At 45.5% G+C, this 20838-nt stretch overlaps 1 protein-coding gene across 1 annotated transcript; it reads right to left on the bottom strand.

Moving 5' to 3' along the window:
• Nucleotides 1-6: 6 nt before the first annotated feature.
• Nucleotides 7-20351, bottom strand: LOC139413925 (shisa family member 10, tandem duplicate 1). The gene is made up of 5 exons (XM_071161787.1): nt 20213-20351; nt 18126-18288; nt 12457-12587; nt 3395-3637; nt 7-2484 (listed from the first exon to the last, which is right to left on the bottom strand). Exons 1-5 carry the CDS (start codon nt 20274-20276, stop codon nt 2258-2260), a joined length of 828 nt encoding a protein of 275 aa, XP_071017888.1. The 5' UTR covers nt 20277-20351; the 3' UTR covers nt 7-2257.
• Between the last annotated feature and the right edge of the window lie 487 nt (nt 20352-20838).

Raw genomic sequence — 20838 nt, 5'->3', positions numbered from 1 at the left:
CAAGAGTTGAAAAAAAAAAACATTTATTTGTCATTGTAGCAAAAAAAAGTAGCATTTTATTCCTGATAACATTTTTAAAACTACAGCATGTCATTTACTCAGTTCGAACAAGCAGCTCGCTAAAGCAGATATGGCTGACGAAGGTGCTCACAACCTGAAGTCACATGAACAACAGACGAAGGCTGGTATCCTGTCACAACATGAGTCATAATACCCATCTGAATGCCAGGGTAAACCTACACGAAACACTTGTGTTTCTAAAATCCCCTATGGGGGGGACGGGACGATTGGAACCATTTCCCTGTTTTCACAGCTAGGTTTTATGGGTATTATGACACATCCACTGTGGGGGCTCTCAAACTCAACTCTGGACCTCAAAGCCAGTTCCACTGCGTTTTCAGTGTTCCCCTCTGAAATCAGGGACTGATTTTTAGACCTGGGGACACCAGGTGGGTCCGATTTAATGATCAGGTAGAACAGAAAAGCAGCAGTCTCCGTCCCTCGTAGGGTCAGAGTTGAATACCCCTGACATAGGATAGAAACACGTGTGCCGCGGACAAAACAACCCTGAGCAACAAGGGTTTTCTAACAACGAGGGTCGTGTAAAAAAAATAAGAGTGCAACAGCATACTGCACGCAGACAGAAATACAACCAATAGCAGCCGACATGATTCTTCACTCCAAACATGTCAACCGCATGCATGTTCTACACAGCATATTTCTACACTGACCTTTCCAGACCCCGACTTCACAGATACAGTGTGGAAAACCAGGGCTGGCTCCCAAAATAGTGCACTGCCTTTGACCATAGGACCTCAAAAGTAGTGCACTTATATAGGGAATGGGGAGCCATTTGGGATGCACACAGGGACATTATCAACAGGTCAATCACATTAAAAAGAAATTAAAAAGCATTACATTTAATTTAAAGGCTGGTAGCGCTTCATTCAGCTTGGTTCACCTGCAAGGCTTGGTACAGAATGATCTCACAGCATAAGTAAAGAAAAAACAAGGCATATTGTGGAGGTTTAACAGTCCAAAATGGCACCCTATTCCCTACATAGGGGCACTACTTTTGAGTTCATTGGGCTCTGGACAAAAGCAGTGCCCTACATGGGGGCATAGACATTTTAAAGCGGTGTCTAAAAACCACACACACTGATGATTTTATTTTAAAAAAATATATATATATATAGAATTTGGTTGGACCAAGAATTTATGGTAAAAAAATAAAAAAAGGCACAACTGTTTCTGTACGAGACAGGACATCCGTTTTACCACTAAACTAGGTATATTTCATAATTGTGTGAATGAGGATTCAGACATTATTCTACTTTACGTCCTTCCAACTACAGTGCAAAATGTTTTAAATGTTTTAAACCACAGTTTGGGGTTGCACAATGAAGACCGAGGCACAGCAATACATGAAGATTCCCTTTAGATTGTAATAATAATATACCTGGCCCTAACAAGGTATAGGATTCATCCCAAACAGCACCCTATTCCTTATGTAGTGCACTACGTTTGACCAGGATAGTGCACTACATAGAGAATAGGGTGCTGTTAGGGATGCAAGCCAGCTCAGTTCTCTCCCAGGTGAGCTCTAGAAGCTCAGTGAATGGGACATGTTTTGGGGTGGTGGGGAACGGGAGGGAGACCTGTGGGTGATGAGAGAGAACTGCTTCAGACAGTGGGTGGATGGATGGAGAATGGGAGGGAGGGAGACCTGTGGGTGATGGGGAGAGAACTGCTTCAGACAGTGGGTGGATGGATGGAGAATGGGAGGGAGACCTGTGGGTGATGGAGAGAACTGCTTCAGACAGTGGGTGGGTGGATGGATGGAGAATGGGAGGGAGGGAGACCTGTGGGTGATGAGAGAACTGCTTCAGGCAGTGGGTGAGTGGATGGAGAATGGGAGGGAGGGAGACCTGTGGGGACTGGAGAGAGAACTGCTTCAGACAGTGGGTGATGGAGAATGGGAAGGAGAACTGCGTCAGACAGTGGGTGGATGGAGAATGGGAGAGAGAACTGCTTCAGACAGTGATGGAGAGAGAACTGCTTCAGACAGTGGGTGGATGGATGGAGAATGGGAGGGAGACCTGTGGGTGATGGAGAGAGAACTGCTTCAGACAGTGGGTGATGGAGAATGGGAGGGAGAACTGCGTCAGACAGTGATGGAGAATGGGAGGGAGAACTGCGACAGTGGGTGATGGAGAATGGGAGGGAGAACTGCGTCAGACAGTGATGGAGAATTGACTCAGTAGCCAGTCTTCGGAGGTTGGGAGTCCACGAAGGCAGGGTTGTAGGCAGGCTGGGCAGAGAGGAAGTCAGGCTGAGCGGGAGGCGCGCCAGCTTGGGCTGGGTGGCTGGGCTGCTGGGCTGGGTAGCCGGGCTGAGCTGGAGGCTGGAAGGGGTAAGATGGTTGTCCTGGACTGAACCCAGCCTGACTATAAGGCACTTGGATAGCAGGAGGATAGGCTGAACCTGAGAGAGAGAGAGAGGACATTACCACACCAGACAGAGGTGGTGTTTTTTGGGCAACTAGTCATAAGGAGGAACTAGAATGCTTCGACAGCAACCTGGAGAGACCATCTTGTAGGTTTTAACTCCAACCCTGGTCCTGGAGAGCTACCCTCCTGTAGGGTTGGAGTTAAACCCCTACAGGAGGGTGTCTCTCCAGGAACAGGGTTGGAGTTAAAACCTACAGGAGGGTAGCTCTCCAGGAACAGGGTTGGAGTTAAAACCTACAGGAGGGTAGCTCTCCAGGAACAGGGTTGGAGTTAACGTATAGGAGGGTAGCTCTCCAGGAACAGGGTTGGAGTTAAAACCTACAGGAGGGTAGCTCTCCAGGAACAGGGTTGCAGTTAAAACCTATGAGGGTAGCTCTTTAGGAACAGGGTTGGAGTTAAAACCTATAGGAGGGTAGCTCTCCAGGAACAGGGTTGGAGTTAACCGACAGGAGGGTAGCTCTCCAGGAACAGGGTTGGAGTTAACCTATAGGAGGGTAGCTCTCCAGGAACAGGGTTGGAGTTAAAACCTATGAGGGTAGCTCTCCAGGAACAGGGTTGGAGTTAAAACCTATAGGAGGGTAGCTCTCCAGGAACAGGGTTGGAGTTAACCGACAGGAGGGTAGCTCTCCAGGAACAGGGTTGGAGTTAACCTATAGGAGGGTAGCTCTCCAGGAACAGGGTTGGAGTTAAAACCTACAGGAGGGTAGCTCTCCAGGAACAGGGTTGGAGTTAAAACCTACAGGAGGGTATCTCTCTAGGAACAGGGTTGGAGTTAAAACCTACAGGAGGGTAGCTCTCCAGGAACAGGGTTGGAGTTAAAACCTATAGGAGGGCGCATAAAAAGGGTGCCATTACATCATCACCTGTACGTCTATATCACTTACCAGTCTCTTGGTAGGGGGGGGGTGGTCCTGGCTGGAAGGGCTGTCCCTGGTAGCCCAGTGCTGTGGGCATGGGCTGCCCTCCTCCGTAGCCGGGTTGAGGCTGAGCCCCATACCCAGGCTGGACGGGTACGGGCTGGTAGGCTGGGTACTGGGGGCCACCCTGGTAGGGCTGGACGGGCTGCTGGGGTTGCTGGGTGAACTGGGTGTTCACCACTGTGGTGTGGGAGGTCGTGGCTATCACCGCTGTATGGGATAAGGCAGACAATAAATCAGAGGTTAGTTCACACAGCTCTTTATTAAAGCGGCGAACAACTATTTGTTGAAATGGGTGTGGTGAAGGAGAAATGGGTGTGGTGAAGGAGAAATGGGTGTGGTGAAGGAGAAATGGGTGTGGTGAAAAAGAAATGGGTGTGGTGAAGGAGAAATGGGTGTGGTGAAGGAGAAATGGGTGTGGTGAAGGAGAAATGGGTGTGGTGAAGGAGAAATGGGTGTGGTGAAGGAGAAATGGGTGTGGTGACGGAGAAATGGGTGTGGTGAAGGAGGAAGGAGAAATGGGTGTGGTGAAGGAGAACCTAGTGAAGCCGTTGTTGAAAAGCCCTAGTGTCTGTTTAGAAGGATGTTTCTGATATCAACAGTGTACTGGTTCCTCTCTTGGCTTCTTCTGTGGTTTTGGGCCTTTCGAGGGAGTTTTTCTCTAGCCACCGTGCTTCTACACCTGCATTGCTTTCTGTTTGGGGTTTTAGGCTGGGTTTCTGTTACAGCACTTTGAGATATCAGCTGATGTACGAAGGGATATATAAATACATTTGATTTGTAAACCACAGCCTAAACTATGTAGGTGGAAGCGGAGAACTGTGCTGACAGACATACTGAGGGACAGGCCAGAAATGAAGCCTGATGATCAGAACAGGAAGTGGGACGCCCCGGTCAGCTCAGTACAGAGGGTATAAAGCTTCTATCAGTCCAAAATGTATTTGGGTAAGCACAGCAGTGTTCTACAATATTGGACTGTTGGCTTTCATACTTTTTTTTTTTTTTTTTAATTCTCAGCGCAGCTCAAATACTTTCTCCGTCAAGACCATTCAAATTAAGAGGAATGTGGAGGAGGAGCACAACGTTGGGGGAGGAGCACAACGTTGGGGGAGGAGCACAACGTTGGGGGAGGAGCCACGTAGTTATGTCATGGGATGCTGGGCTATCACATCTGTGTCTGTGGATTCTGGTTAAGGCTTAAATGCCACTGGTTCAAACACACATTTACAAGAAGTGTTAATTTATATATTTTTTTTAAAGTCAAACAACAACCTGTTAAAATTACCAGTTTCCAGGGCCTCCCGGGTGGCGCAGTGGTTAAGGGCGCTGCAGCGCCAGCTGTGCCATCAGAGACTCTGGGTTCGTGCCCAGGCTCTGTCGTAACCGGCCGCGACCGGGAGGTCCGTGGGGCGACGCACAATTGGCCTAGAGTCGTCCGGGTTAGGGAGTGCTTGGCCGGTAGGGATATCCTTGTCTCATCACGCACCAGCGACTCCTGTGGCGGGCCGGGCGCAGTGCGCGCTAACCAAGGTTGCCAGGTGCGGCTGGCTTCCGGGTTGGATGCGCGCTGTGTTAAGAAGCAGTACGGCTTGGTTGGGTTGTGTATCGGAGGACGCGTGACTTTCAACCTTCGTCTCTCCCGAGCCCGTACGGGAGTTGTAGCGATGAGACAAGATAGTAGCTACTAAAAACAATTGGATACCACAAAATTGGGGAGAAAAAGGGGTAAAATTTAAAATAAATAAATAAAAACTTAAAAAAATACCCGTTTCCAAATGTACTTAAGCTAACCATAGGTCTACGAATGTTGAATCCTACAGTTATCAGCAATGCTTAAAATGTATGCATTCTTGTTTCGAATTCCAAACGAGAGGTTTTTTTTTCTTCCTGAACTCGAAAGAGCTGTTAGATTAGACAGACACTAGATTCCTTCTCCATTGTAAGGAGGGGAAGAAGAGGTTACATAATTGGGTGTTGTCTGAAATCAACCCTCATGTGTGCATTCCAAATGACAACCTATTCCTTTATATACACTGCACTTCAGGTCAAAAGTAGTGAACTATATTAGGGAACCGTTTGGGATACACTATCCTTTGTTTGTGGATTCCTCCCACCGCCAAGGCCTTGTCAGGGTTCCAAGTGGGAGTGGTCTGACCACTTCCTGTATGACAGAGGGCTCTGAAGGCTCCGCCCCCTGTGGTGGGTTGCTAGGGAAAGTATGAGTCAGACTCATTGGCTGGAACAAACCCACCTGTTATCATTCTAACCACAGATTCAACAGGCACATGTTCAATAGACACCAAACAGGATAACACTTTTTTTTTTTAATGAAATGCCACGAAAACAAGAGAAATTCTCACTCCAACAGCCCAGGTCAGCCTGGTTCCTGTTCAGTCGGCACCAAACGAGACAACTGTTCTAACAAGCGTGAAACACGGAAGGAACATCCAATAAGAAACGTGTCAGAGGAAGTAGAATACTTCCACGGCTTCTCAACGCGTTACAGGAAGTAGAATACTCGCTCTGGTCTAAAGTAGAACACTACCCCCAGGGCTCTGGTCTAAAGTAGTTCACTACCCACAGGGCTCTGGTCTACAGTAGTTCACTACCCCACAGGGCTCTGGTCTAAAGTAGAACACTACCCATAGGGCTCTGGTCTACAGTAGAACACTACCCATAGGGCTCTGGTCTACAGTAGTTCACTACCCACAGGGCTCTGGTCTACAGTAGGACACTACCCACAGGGCTCTGGTCTACAGTAGAACACTACCCATAGGGCTCTGGTCTACAGTAGTGCACTACCCATAGGGCTCTGGTCTACAGTAGTTCACTACCCATAGGGCTCTGGTCTACAGTAGTTCACTACCCACAGGGCTCTGGTCTAAAGCAGTGTACTACCCACAGGGCTCTGGTCTACAGTAGTTCACTACCCACAGGGCTCTGGTCTACAGTAGTTCACTACCCACAGGGCTCTGGTCTACAGTAGTGCACTACCCACAGGGCTCTGGTCTACAGTAGTTCACTACCCACAGGGCTCTGGTCTACAGTAGTTCACTACCCACAGGGCTCTGGTCTAAAGCAGTGTACTACCCACAGGGCTCTGGTCTAAAGTAGAACACTACCCATAGGGCTCTGGTCTACAGTAGAACACTACCCATAGGGCTCTGGTCTACAGTAGTTCACTACCCACAGGGCTCTGGTCTAAAGTAGAACACTACCCATAGGGCTCTGGTCTAAAGTAGAACACTACCCACAGGGCTCTGGTCTACAGTAGGACACTACCCATAGGGCTCTGGTCTACAGTAGAACACTACCCATAGGGCTCTGGTCTACAGTAGGTCACTACCCACAGGGCTCTAGTCTAAAGCAGTGTACTACCTATAGGGCTCTGGTCTACAGTAGAACACTACCCATAGGGCTCTGGTCTACAGTAGAACACTACCCATAGGGCTCTGGTCTAAAGTAGTTCACTACCCATAGGGCTCTGGTCTACAGTAGAACACTACCCATAGGGCTCTGGTCTACAGTAGAACACTACCCATAGGGCTCTGGTCTACAGTAGTTCACTACCCACAGGGCTCTGGTCTACAGTAGAGCACTACCCACAGGGCTCTGGTCTAAAGTAGAACACTACCCATAGGGCTCTGGTCTACAGTAGGACACTACCCATAGGGCTCTGGTCTACAGTAGAACACTACCCATAGGGCTCTGGTCTACAGTAGTTCCACTACCCATAGGGCTCTGGTCTACAGTAGAACACTACCCATAGGGCTCTGGTCTACAGTAGAACACTACCCACAGGGCTCTGGTCTAAAGTAGTTCACTACCCATAGGGCTCTGGTCTACAGTAGAACACTACCCATAGGGCTCTGGTCTACAGTAGAACACTACCCATAGGGCTCTGGTCTACAGTAGAACACTACCCACAGGGCTCTGGTCTACAGTAGAACACTACCCATAGGGCTCTGGTCTACAGTAGAACACTACCCATAGGGCTCTGGTCTACAGTAGTTCACTACCCACAGGGCTCTGGTCTACAGTAGAGCACTACCCATTGGGCTCTGGTCTACAGTAGTGCACTACCCATAGGGCTCTGGTCTACAGTAGAACACTACCCATAGGGCTCTGGTCTACAGTAGAACACTACCCATAGGGCTCTGGTCTAAAGTAGTTCCACTACCCATAGGGCTCTGGTCTAAAGTAGTTCACTACCCATAGGGCTCTTGTCTACAGTAGGACACTACCCATAGGGCTCTGGTCTAAAGTAGTGTACTACCCACAGGGCTCTGGTCTAAAGTAGTTCACTACCCACAGGGCTCTGGTCTACAGTAGGACACTACCCATAGGGCTCTGGTCTACAGTAGAACACTACCCACAGGGCTCTGGTCTACAGTAGGACACTACCCATAGGGCTCTGGTCTACAGTAGTGCACTACCCCCACAGGGCTCTGGTCTAAAGTAGTGCACTACCCATAGGGCTCTGGTCTAAAGTAGTTCACTACCCATAGGGCTCTGGTCTAAAGTAGTTCACTACACATAGGGCTCTGGTCTACAGTAGAACACTACCCATAGGGCTCTGGTCTACAGTAGAACACTACCCATAGGGCTCTGGTCTACAGTAGTTCACTACCCACAGGGCTCTGGTCTACAGTAGAGCACTACCCACAGGGCTCTGGTCTAAAGCAGTGTACTACCCACAGGGCTCTGGTCTAAAGTAGAACACTACCCATAGGGCTCTGGTCTACAGTAGGACACTACCCATAGGGCTCTGGTCTACAGTAGAACACTACCCATAGGGCTCTGGTCTACAGTAGAACACTACCCATAGGGCTCTGGTCTACAGTAGAACACTACCCACAGGGCTCTGGTCTAAAGTAGTTCACTACCCATAGGGCTCTGGTCTACAGTAGAACACTACCCATAGGGCTCTGGTCTACAGTAGAACACTACCCATAGGGCTCTGGTCTACAGTAGAACACTACCCACAGGGCTCTGGTCTACAGTAGAACACTACCCATAGGGCTCTGGTCTACAGTAGAACACTACCCATAGGGCTCTGGTCTACAGTAGTTCACTACCCACAGGGCTCTGGTCTACAGTAGAGCACTACCCATAGGGCTCTGGTCTACAGTAGTGCACTACCCATAGGGCTCTGGTCTACAGTAGAACACTACCCATAGGGCTCTGGTCTACAGTAGAACACTACCCATAGGGCTCTGGTCTAAAGTAGTTCCACTACCCATAGGGCTCTGGTCTAAAGTAGTTCACTACCCATAGGGCTCTTGTCTACAGTAGGACACTACCCATAGGGCTCTGGTCTAAAGTAGTGTACTACCCACAGGGCTCTGGTCTAAAGTAGTTCACTACCCACAGGGCTCTGGTCTACAGTAGGACACTACCCATAGGGCTCTGGTCTACAGTAGAACACTACCCACAGGGCTCTGGTCTACAGTAGGACACTACCCATAGGGCTCTGGTCTACAGTAGTGCACTACCCCCACAGGGCTCTGGTCTAAAGTAGTTCACTACCCATAGGGCTCTGGTCTAAAGTAGTTCACTACACATAGGGCTCTGGTCTAAAGTAGTGTACTACCCACAGGGCTCTGGTCTACAGTAGTGCACTACCCCCATAGGGCTCTGGTCTAAAGTAGTGCACTACCCCCATAGGGCTCTGGTCTAAAGTAGTGTACTACCCATAGGGCTCTGGTCTAAAGTAGGGCACTACCCATAAGGCTCTGGTCTAAAGTAGTGTACTACCCATAGGGATCTGGTCTAAAGTAGTGCACTACCCATAGGGCTCTGGTCTAAAGTAGTGCACTACCCATAGGGCTCTGGTCTAAAGTAGTGCACTACCCATAGGGCTCATAGTGGCTGTCTGCTCCATATGAATGGGCAGCATTTAACCACAAACAGAAACCTGAGGTGTGTTCAACAAGGAAAATATTGTTAACTTTAGCTAAAGCATTCCATTTGTTTTGTGTCTGAGAAGGTACTGTTCGGAGGAGCGTGTGTCTGTTTCAGGTCTAAACTGCCACTACAAATAATACAGTACATTTCGAAATATGGTTTAATTTAAAGTTTGAATGTTGCCGGAAAAAGTAGCTATTTGTGGCTTCACCGTAACATTCTGGAATGTTCATTCTACTGAAATTGCTACTAAGTAACATGTTTGCCTGCGAACTGAAGCCTTGTTGAACTTAACTCTACTAAACACTGACCCCCAGACTACACAGATACTACAGTCAGAACTGCCCCCCCCCCCCAAACTACACAGATACTACAGTCAGAACTGACCCCCCCCCAGACTACACAGATACTACAGTCAGAAATGACCCCCCCCAGACTACACAGATACTACAGTCAGAACTGACCCCCCCAGACTACACAGATACTACAGTCAGAACTGACCCCCCCCAGACTACACAGATACTACAGTCAGAACTGACCCCCCCCCCGACTACACAGATACTAGTCAGAACTGACCCCCCCAGACTACACAGATACTACAGTCAGAACTGACCCCCCCAGACTACACAGATACTACAGTCAGAACTGCCCCCCCCCCCCCCCAGACTACACAGATACTACAGTCAGAACTGACCCCCCCCCCAGACTACACAGATACTACAGTCAGAACTGACCCCCCCAGACTACACAGATACTACAGTCAGAAATGACCCCCCCAGACTACACAGATACTACAGTCAGAAATGACCCCCCCCAGACTACACAGATACTACAGTCAGAACTGACCCCCCCAGACTACACAGATACTACAGTCAGAACTGACCCCCCCCAGACTACACAGATACTACAGTCAGAACTGACCCCCCCCCGACTACACAGATACTACAGTCAGAACTGACCCCCCCCAGACTACACAGATACTACAGTCAGAACTGACCCCCCCCCAGACTACACAGATACTACAGTCAGAACTGACCCCCCCCCCAGACTACACAGATACTAGTCAGAACTGACCCCCCCAGACTACACAGATACTACAGTCAGAACTGACCCCCCCAGACTACACAGATACTACAGTCAGAACTGACCCCCCCCCCCCCCCCCAGACTACACAGATACTACAGTCAGAACTGACCCCCCCCCAGACTACACAGATACTACAGTCAGAACTGACCCCCCCAGACTACACAGATACTACAGTCAGAACTGACCCCCCCAGACTACACAGATACTACTGTCAGAACTGACCCGCCCAGACTACACAGATACTACAGTCAGAACTGACCCCCAGACTACACAGATACTACAGTCAGAACTGACCCCCCCAGACTACACAGAGATACTACAGTCAGAACTGACCCCCCCCCCCCCCCAGACTACACAGATACTACAGTCAGAACTGACCCCCAGACTACACATAGGTCATTGAGAATATAAACTAATAGTTCATATAATTGTTTTAAATCTAAAATCAATCAGCATATTTGTATTGTGTTTTATCATGTTGTGATCAAAGGAGACATAGTGGCTTGTGGAAGTATTCAGTATTTTTCCTATTTTGTTGCCTTACAACCTGGAATTAAAATATATATTTTTTTGGGGGGGGGTGTTGTATCATTTGATTTACACAACATGCCTACCACTTTGAAGATGCAAAATATTTTTTGTCAAACAAACAAGAAATAAGACAAAAACAGAACTTGAGCGTGCGTAACTATTCACCCCCCAAAGTCAATACTTTGTAGAGCCACCTTTTGCTGCAAGTCTCTTGGGGTATGTCTCTATAAGCTTAGCACATCACTGGGATTTTTTGCCCATTCTTCAAGGCAAAACTGCTCCTACAAGTTGGATGGGTTCCGCTTGTGTACAGCAATCTTTAAGTCATACCACATATTCTCAATTGGATTGAGGTCTGGGCTTTGACTAGGCCATTCCAATACATTTAAATGTTTCCACTTAAACCACTCGAGTGTTGCTTTAGCAGTATACTTAGGGTCATTGTCCTGCTGGAAGGTAAACCTCCGTCCCAGTCTCAAATCTCTGGAAGACTGAAACAGGTTTCCTTCAAGAATTTCCCTGTATTTAGCGCCATCCATCATTCCTTCAATTCTGACCAGTTCATTCCTAGTATCATCTGACCAGAGTACCTTCTTCCATATGTTTGGGGAGTCTCCCACATGCCTTTTGGCGAACACCAAATGTGTTTGCTTATTTTTTTTGGGCCACTTTTCCATAAAGCCCAGCTCTGTGGAGTGTACGGCTTAAAGTGGTCCTATGGACAGATACTCCAATCTCCACTGAGGAGCTTTGCAGCTCCTCCAGGGTTATCTTTGGTCTCTTTGTTGCCTCGCTGATTTAATGTCCTCCTTGCCTGTTCTGTGAGTTTTGGTGGGCGGCCCTCTCTTGTCAGGTTTGTTGTGGTGCCATATTCTTTCCATTTTGTAATAATGGATTTAATGGTGCTCTGTGGGATGTTCAAAGTTTTCTGATATTTTTTTATAACCCAACCCTGATATGTACTTCTCCACAACTTTGAGATCATGTGACAGATCATGTGACACTTTAAAAAAAAAATCCATCTGTGTGCAATCTAACTAATCATGTGACGTCTGAAGGTAATTGGTTGCACCAGATCTTATTTAGGGGCTTCATAGCAAAGGGGGTGAATACATATGCACTTACAGTTGACCAGGGCAGCTTTATCAGGGCAGAAATTTACCGAACTGACTTGTTGGAAAGCATCCCATCACGGTGCCACATTGAAAGTCACCGAGTTCTTCAGTAAGGCCATTCTACTGGCAATGTTTGTCTATGGAGACGCACCACTTTTCAGTTATTAATGATTTATTATTAATTATTTATTAAAGTTGTATTTCTCATTTCACTTCACAAATTTGGACTATTTTGTGTATGTCCATTACATTAAATTTAAATTAAATTTAAATTACAGGTTGTAAAGCAACAAAATAGTAAAAACAACAAAGGGGGATGAATACTTCTGCAAGGCTGTAACGTACACCGGGGCTTCAGGAAACGTGTTGTAATCAAAAGGAGAGACTTACGTCTGGGCTTCCGGCACATGTTGTACATGCAGCAACAGGGACACACGCAGCAAGAGATGAAAATAATCACCAAGATGACCGGTATTGCGATGAATGGCCAGATGGTGAACGTGCTGCTGCTGATGCTGCTACTGGAATAGAGAAACACAACAAATCAGTCAGAGAGAGAAACAAAACATTTATTTCTGAACTAACAAAGCCAGATCATGAAAAAAAGACTTCTGTAATTGTACTGTTGCATAAAGCATTACATCATATAGATATAGATTTGCATTAATTAGATTTGCATGTTAGCCCTGTGCAGCCAAATATACAGTAGGGGTATACTACGAAGCAGGATCAAGTAGTTGACCAGCGAACTTTTCTAAATAATCTGAAATAGCGTTTATTTTTTTAGAAAGATAAAACTTGATATGGGCATGGATTAATTGATTCCATCAAAAACACGTTTAGCTTTCTAAATGAATCAGACAAAATGATTTCTGCTTGTTGATCAAAATTAGCTGGCTAATTCATTGATCCGGTTTTATATACCCCTCAAGTTAGCTGGCTAATTCACTGATCCTGTTTTATATACCCCTCAAGTTTGAAGTGGTGTTGATGCTGCAACTCTCGTGAGGGGGGGTGGAGGGGGTGTCTACTCTGCTCCTGCTCCTGCTCTGATGGGGTGGTGACATGTGCCTGTTCATGTATTACAAGGACGGATGCTTGTTGCAAAGTTTAGTTTCACTGATCTGAAAAGAGCTTGGTTTTAAAGAGGAAGTGAGGGGCTATAGTTGACATCTTTGTGACAGAATGCATTTCACAATCAGGCTAACTCAATCGGCTGTGGGTTTCAGCCTTAGTGCAATAGAATAGATGTTTTTCAATGTTCTTCAGGTCTCAGGCCAGGTTTGCAATAATCACACGAGCACAGTTCACCGAACCACATGGTCAGTGGTTTAATCTTTGAGTCAGTCTCAAATGGCTCCGTATCGGAAAGTATTCAGACCCCTTGACCTTTTTTCCACATTTTGTTACGTTACAACCTTATTTAAAAGTGAAAACAGGTTTTGTAAATAATTATTCAGACCCTTTACTATGTGATTCAACATTGAGCTCAGATACATCCTGTTTCCATTGATCATCCTTCATGTTTCTACGACTTGATTGGAGTCCACCTGTGGCGAATTCAATTGAGTGGACATGATTTGGAAAGGCACACACCTGTCTATCTCTAGGTCCCACAGTTGACAGTGCATGTCAGAGCTAAAAAAAAAACAAGCCATGAGGTCGAAGGAATTGTCCGTAGAGCTCAGAGACAGGATTGGGAAGGCACAGATCTGGGGAAGGGTACCAAAACATTTCCCCAAGAACACAGGTCCCTCCATCATTCTTAAATGGAAGTTGTTTGGAACCACCAAGACTCTTCCTAGAGCTGGCCGTCCGGCCAAATTGAGCAATCGGGGGAGAAGGGCCTTGGTCAGGGAGAAGACCAAGAACTCGATGGTCACTCTGACAGAGCTCTAGAGTTCCTCTGTGGAGATGGGAGAACCTTCCAGAAGGACAACCATCATCTTCAGCACTCCACCAATCAGGCCTTTATGGTAGAGTGGCCAGACGGAAGCCACTGCTCAGTAAAAGCCACATGACAGCCCACTTGGAGTTTGCCAAAAGACACCTAATTTTTTTATTTTACCTTTATTTAACCAGGCAAGTCAGTTAAGAACAAATACTTATTTTCAATGACGGCCTGGGAACAGTGGGTTAACTGCCTGTTCAGGGGCAGAACGACAGATTTGTACCTTGTCAGCTCCGGGGTTTGAACTTGCAACCTTCCGGTTACTAGTCCAACGCTCTAACCACTAGGCTACCCTGCCGCCCCAAGGACTCACTGACCATGAGAAACAAGATTCTTTGGTCAGATGAAACAAAGATTGAACTCTTTGGCCTGAATGCCAAGCGTCACGTCTGGAGGAACCCTGGTACTATCCCTAAAGTGACTTGCCTAGTTAAATAAAATAAATAACTACAGTAAAACACGTTGTGGGGATATTTTTTAGTGGCAGGGACTGGGAGACTAGTCAGGATCAAGGGAAAGATAAATGGAGCAAAGTACAGAGAGATCCTTGATGAAAACCTGCTCCAGAGCGCTCAGGACCTCAGACTGGGGCAAAGGTTCAACTTCCAACAGGACAACGACCCTAAGCACACAGCCAAGACAACTCAAGAGTGGCTTCGGGACAAGTCTCTGAATGTCCTTGAGTGTCCCAGCCAGAGCCCGGACTTGAACCCGATCTAACATCTCTGGAGAGACCTGAAAATAGCTGTGCAGCGACCCTCCCCATCCAACCTGACAGAGCTTGAGAGGATCTGCAGAGAAGAATGGGAGAAACTCGCCAAATACAGGTGTGGCAAGCTTGTAGCGTCATACCCAAGAAGACTCGAGGCTGTAATCACTGCCAAAGGTGCTTCAACAAAGTACTGAGTAAACGGTCTGAATTAGAGGTTGACCGATTATGGTTTTTCAACAAACTCTGATACCGATTATTGGAGGACAAAAAAAAGCCACTACCGATTTAATTGGCCGATTTTTATATATATTTGTAATAATGACAATTACAACAATACTGAATGAACACTTATTTTAACTTTACATAAATAAATAATGCAAAAATGCAGTGTTGGAGAAGAATGTTAAAGTGCAATAAGTGCCATGTAAAAAAGCTAACATTTAAATTTCTTGCTCAGAACATGAAACCTGCTGGTTCCTTTTAACGGTAAGAAGTTTTAGTTTGTAGTTATTATAGGAATTATAGGACTATTTCTCTCGCAAATGGAGGAAAGTGCTGTTTGAATGAATGCTGCTGCCTACCCCTGCTCAGTCAGACTACTCTATCAAATCATAGACTTAATTATAATATAATAAACACAGAAATATGAGCCTTAGGTCATTAATATGGTCAAATCCGGAGACTATCATTTTGAAAAACAAAACGTTAATTCTTTCACTGAAATACAGAACCGTTCCATATTTTTGCAAATGGGTGGCATCCCTAAGTCTAAATATTGCTGTTACATTGCACAACCTTCAATGTTATAATCATGGCAAATTAAGTAGTCTTTGTTAGGATGAAATGGTCTTGGCACAGTTCGCAACGAGCCAGGCGGCCCAAACTGCTGCATATACCCTGACTCTGCTTACACTGAACGCAAGAGAAGTAACACCATTTCCCTAGTTAATATTGCCTGCTAATATTAATTTATTTTAAACTTAAATATGCAGGTTTAAAAATATACACAGTGGGGAGAACAAGTATTTGATACACTGCCGATTTTGCAGGTTTTCCTACTTACAAAGCATGTAGAGGTCTGTAATTTTTATCATAGGTACACTTCAACTGTGAGAGACGGAATCTAAAACAAAAATCCAGAAAATCACATTGTATGATTTTTAAGTAATTAATTTGCATTTTATTGCATGACATAAGTATTTGATACATCAGAAAAGCAGAACTTAATATTTGGTACAGAAACCTTTTTTGCAATTACAGAGATCATACATTTCCTGTAGTTCTTGACCAGGTTTGCACACACTGCAGCAGGGATTTTGGCCCACTCCTCCATACAGACCTTCTCCAGATCCTTCAGGTTTCGGGGCTGTCGCTGGGCAATACGGACTTTCAGCTCCCTCCAAAGATTTTCTATTGGGTTCAGGTCTGGAGACTGGCTCCAGACTCCAGGACCTTGAGATGCTTCTTACGGAGCCACTCCTTAGTTGCCCTGGCTGTGGGTTTCGGGTCGTTGTCATGCTGGAAGACCCAGGCACGACCCATCTTCAATGCTCTTACTGTGGGATCTCAAGATATCGCGATACATGGCCCCATCCATCCTCCCCTCAATACGGTGCAGTCGTCCTGTCCCCTTTGCAGAAAAGCATCTCCAAAGAATGTTTCCACCTCCATGCTTCATGGTTGGGATGGTGTTCTTGGGGTTGTACTCATCCTTCTTTTTCCTCCAAACACGGCGAGTGGAGTTTAGACCAAAAAGCTCTATTTTTGTCTCGTCAGACCTTCTCCCATTCCTCATCTGGATCATCCAGATGGTCATTGTAAAACTTCAGACGGGCCTGGACATGTGCTGGCTGGAGCAGGGGGACCTTGCGTGCGCTGCAGGATTTTAATCCATGACGGCGTAGTGTGTTACTAATGGTTTTCTTTGAGACTGTGGTCCCAGCTCTCTTCAGGTCATTGACCAGGTCCTGCCGTGTAGTTCTGGGCTGATCCCTCACCTTCCTCATGATCATTGATGCCCCACGAGGTGAGATCTTGCATGGAGCCCCAGACCGAGGGTGATTGACCGTCATCTTGAACTTCTTCCATTTTCTAATAATTGCGCCAACAGTTGTTGCCTTCTCACCAAGCTGCTTGCCGATTGTCCTGTAGCCCATCCCAGCCTTGTGCAGGTCTACAATTTTATCCCTGATGTCCTTACACCCTCTCTGGTCTTGGCCATTGTGGAGAGGTTGGAGTCTGTTTGATTGAGTGTGTGGACAGGTGTCTTTTATACAGGTAACGAGTTCAAACAGGTGCAGTTAATACAGGTAATGAGTGGAGAACAGGAAGGGCTTCTTAAAGAAAAACTAACAGGTCTGTGAGAGCCGGAATTCTTACTGGTTGGTAAGTGATCAAATACTTATGTCATGCAATAAAATGCAAATTAATTACTTAAAAATCATACAATGTGATTTTCTGGATTTTTGTTTTAGATTCCGTCTCTCACAGTTGAAGTGTAACTATGATAAAAATTACAGACCTCTACATGCTTTGTAAGTATGAAAACCTGCAAAATCAGCAGTGTATCAAACACTTGTTCTCCCCACTGTATATGTATATTCATGTTAAGAAAGGTGTTTATGGTTAGGTACATTTGTGCAATGACTGTGCTTTTTTCACGAATGCGCTTTTGTTAAATCATCACCCGTTTGGCGAAGTTGAAGTAGGCTGTGATTCAATGATAAATTAACAGGCACCGCATTGATTATATGCAACACAGGACAAGCTGGTTAACCTAGTAATATCATCAACCATGTGTAGTTAACTAGTGATTATGTTAAGATTGTCTTATTTTATAAGATAAGTTTAATGCTAGCTAGCAATTTACGCAAGTGCTGCAAGGAGCCAAGGTAACAGGTGGGTCAGCCTGCCACGCAGTCTCCTCGTGGATTGAAAAGTAATCGGCCATAATCGGCGTCCAAAATTTACGATTACCGATTGTCATAACTTGAAATTGGCCCTAATTAATCGGCCATGCAGATTAATCGGTCGACCTCTAGTCTGAATACTTATGTATATGTGATTTCATTTTTAATACATTTGCAAAAATGTCTACGTTTTTGCTTTGTCTTTATGGGGTATTGTGATGTCATTATGGGGTATTGTGATGTCATTATGGGGTACTGTGATGTCATTATGGGGTATTGTGTGTAGATTGATGAGGGGGAAAAAACGATTCAATCAATTTTTAGAATAAAACGTACCAAAATGTCAAGGGGTCTGAATACTTCCCAAATGCATTACTTTAAACCAGAGCCCTATTCCCTATATAAGGCGCTACTTTAGACTAGGGCCCCATGGGGGCATAGGGTACCATTCGATTAGGACATAGCTATAGTTTTTTTGTCCTCCTACCTGAAAAAGCAGCTGTTCTGTTCAGACGTCCCCATCTGTTTGAAGACAATGCTGCAGCAATATCTATTCTGACACGTTCCACAGCACCCCTGGAATGTACCGCAGTACTGCTTGGATTGGTATTGGCTCTTGGCGTCAACGTAGCCCTCACAGTCATCGCCAGCTGGGTAGAAAGGAGAAAGACATCATAGGTTTGAGTTGGACAAAGCTTGGGAGAAAATACATGGGATAGTCTAACCTTGAAAGACAACGGCAATAACATTGACAAGTGTACAACAAACACAATAGAGTTAATGAGGGCGTTTGATTAAGCTGACCCGCAGTGCCCCCGGGCTATGGCCCATGACATGAACAGGCAAAAGCAGTGAAGGAGGAGCAGCACTCTTCTCAAAATCAACAGTTATCTGCCCCCGCACGGTCATGTTATCAACAAGGTAGCATGGAGCAAGAAAAACATTTTATTATCCAAAGCAATCCCTTTAGCATGTGAAAACACATAATCCTACTCAATACTCCATGTGCTTAACCTACATAAAAAAAATTAGTGACCACAGGGAGTCAGGACACCCGTTTAACATCCACTCTGAAAGACAGCACCCCTACACAGGGCAATGTCCCCAATCACTGCCCTGGGGCATTGGGATCTTTTTTAGACCAGAGGAAAGAGTGCCTCCTACTGGCCCTCCAACACCACTTCCAGCAACATCTAGTCTCCCACCTAGGGACCAACCAGTACTAACCAGGACCATCCAGGGATCAACCAGGACCACCCAGGGACCAACCAGGACTAACCAGGACCAACCCAACTTAGCTTCAGAAGCAAGCCAGCAGTGGGATGCAGGGTGGTAGCCTAACCACATGGGGCTACAGAATTCCTCAATGTCTTGAAAGCACCATAATGTTGTGATCAAATAACCAAGGACATTTCTCACTTCTGAGTTCGACATCGCCAAAACAACTTCTATGCAAATGTGGACTAAAGCCGATCTGATTGAATTGGCCACAAAGTCTCTTCAGATTATAAATTTGGAGACGTTTTGAAGCCTAAAACGAGGTTGATGTCCATGCAACTACCAGAGGATATCGTAAAGTCATGAGGTTGCAGGCCTGCCAGACAGACATCCTTGTTGCAGGCCTGCCAGACAGACATCCTTGATTGCTTCCTCGAGATCTGGTTGATCTAATTAGAGTAGCTAGGATGTGAAGGACCTCTCACAATCAGCTGCAGAGCAAATAATTAATGTCTCTCTCTCTCTGGCTAAATGCCCTCAACATAGTGTATATTTCAAATTTCAACATTTAGAACCCAAGATGGGGTGAAACACTGGTCCCAGTCTCACCCATGTCATTTACGAGTTCGTTTCCTGTGACATCATGGAAGCAAACACTTGTTTTACTTTAGCAACTAAATTAACAACAAACTGTTCAACTCCACGAGTCACACAACACATATTGCGTGTTTAAAGTCAATCCACTCAGAAATACACAGGTCTAGTTCAGGACCCAGTAACTACGGAGGAAGTGGATATTGCGAAATAAGAACGATATAGTAAGTTAGTTAGATAATACTATCCACAGTGTGCCATCACAGCAGCAAGATGTGTGACATGTTGCCACAAGAAAATGGCAACCAGTGAAGAACAAACACCATTGTAAATACAACCCATATTTTATCGTTACAACACTGTAATATATATATATATATATATATATATATATATATAAAATATGACATTTGTAATGTCTTTATTATTTTAAAACTTCTGTATGTGTAATGTTTACTGTTAATTTGTATTGTTTATTTCACTTTTGTATATTATCTACTTCACTTGCTTTGGCAATGTTAACACGTCTCCCATGCCAATTATGATGAAGTCATATGAAACAGTTACACATATGTAGTTACCAAACAGACACTAACTGGCTACAGTAACATGTTTTGTCAGACTCGCCCTCACCACATCCGAAACTTAAAGATGTACTTTCACTCTTTGAGAGGGGAAAAAAAAAAAACATTAACAAACTCTACAATGTCACACAGACTGAACAATGTTTGTTAATGACTGATTTCCAATTGACAAACTCACCGGTCACGAAGGGGATCAGAGTCCCACACAAAAGGAGCACAACAACGCACAGACTCTCCCCCATGGCTTGGTATATTCAGATGCTACTAACGACTAGCGCAACCGACAGTCCCAGTCCGGAATGCTATAGTTTCTTCTTCCATGGTATTATGGCGGTCCGCAAATAACGTGAGGTGGATGCCGCCATCTACTGGATGGGGGGTGAAACTGACAAACCAACGCAAAATAATTAAGATTAAGTAAATGTAACAACAACAAAAAACACTTCTAATATTCAAAAGTAAATAAAACACAAAAACTACAACTGTACTCTTTCAGTCGGATTTAAATGTCTATTCAGATCCCTAGACAGGCTCTGGAACCTGGGAGGGGGGGGGGGACCTCTTCATTCTATATAATTCCCTGTAGAATTTCGTCTGTAAAGTTCTGGATATCCAGAAAAACGTTTTGCCACCTTCACAATGATGTCTAGATTCATAGATGCACCAACAACAAAAGAGTGTCAACGGAAGCCAACGAGCATTTTGCCTCCCTTGAATTTTTTATAATAGCCAATCAGCGTTGAGCTAAACTGTGTGAGCTCAGCTGTGATTGGTCCAGGCGCACCAACAACAAAAGAGTGTCAA

Source organism: Oncorhynchus clarkii, chromosome 7, assembly GCF_045791955.1.
Source record: "Oncorhynchus clarkii lewisi isolate Uvic-CL-2024 chromosome 7, UVic_Ocla_1.0, whole genome shotgun sequence".
NCBI classification, from domain to species: Eukaryota; Metazoa; Chordata; class Actinopteri; order Salmoniformes; family Salmonidae; genus Oncorhynchus; species Oncorhynchus clarkii.
This window is presented reverse-complemented; position numbering and strand designations above follow the sequence as displayed.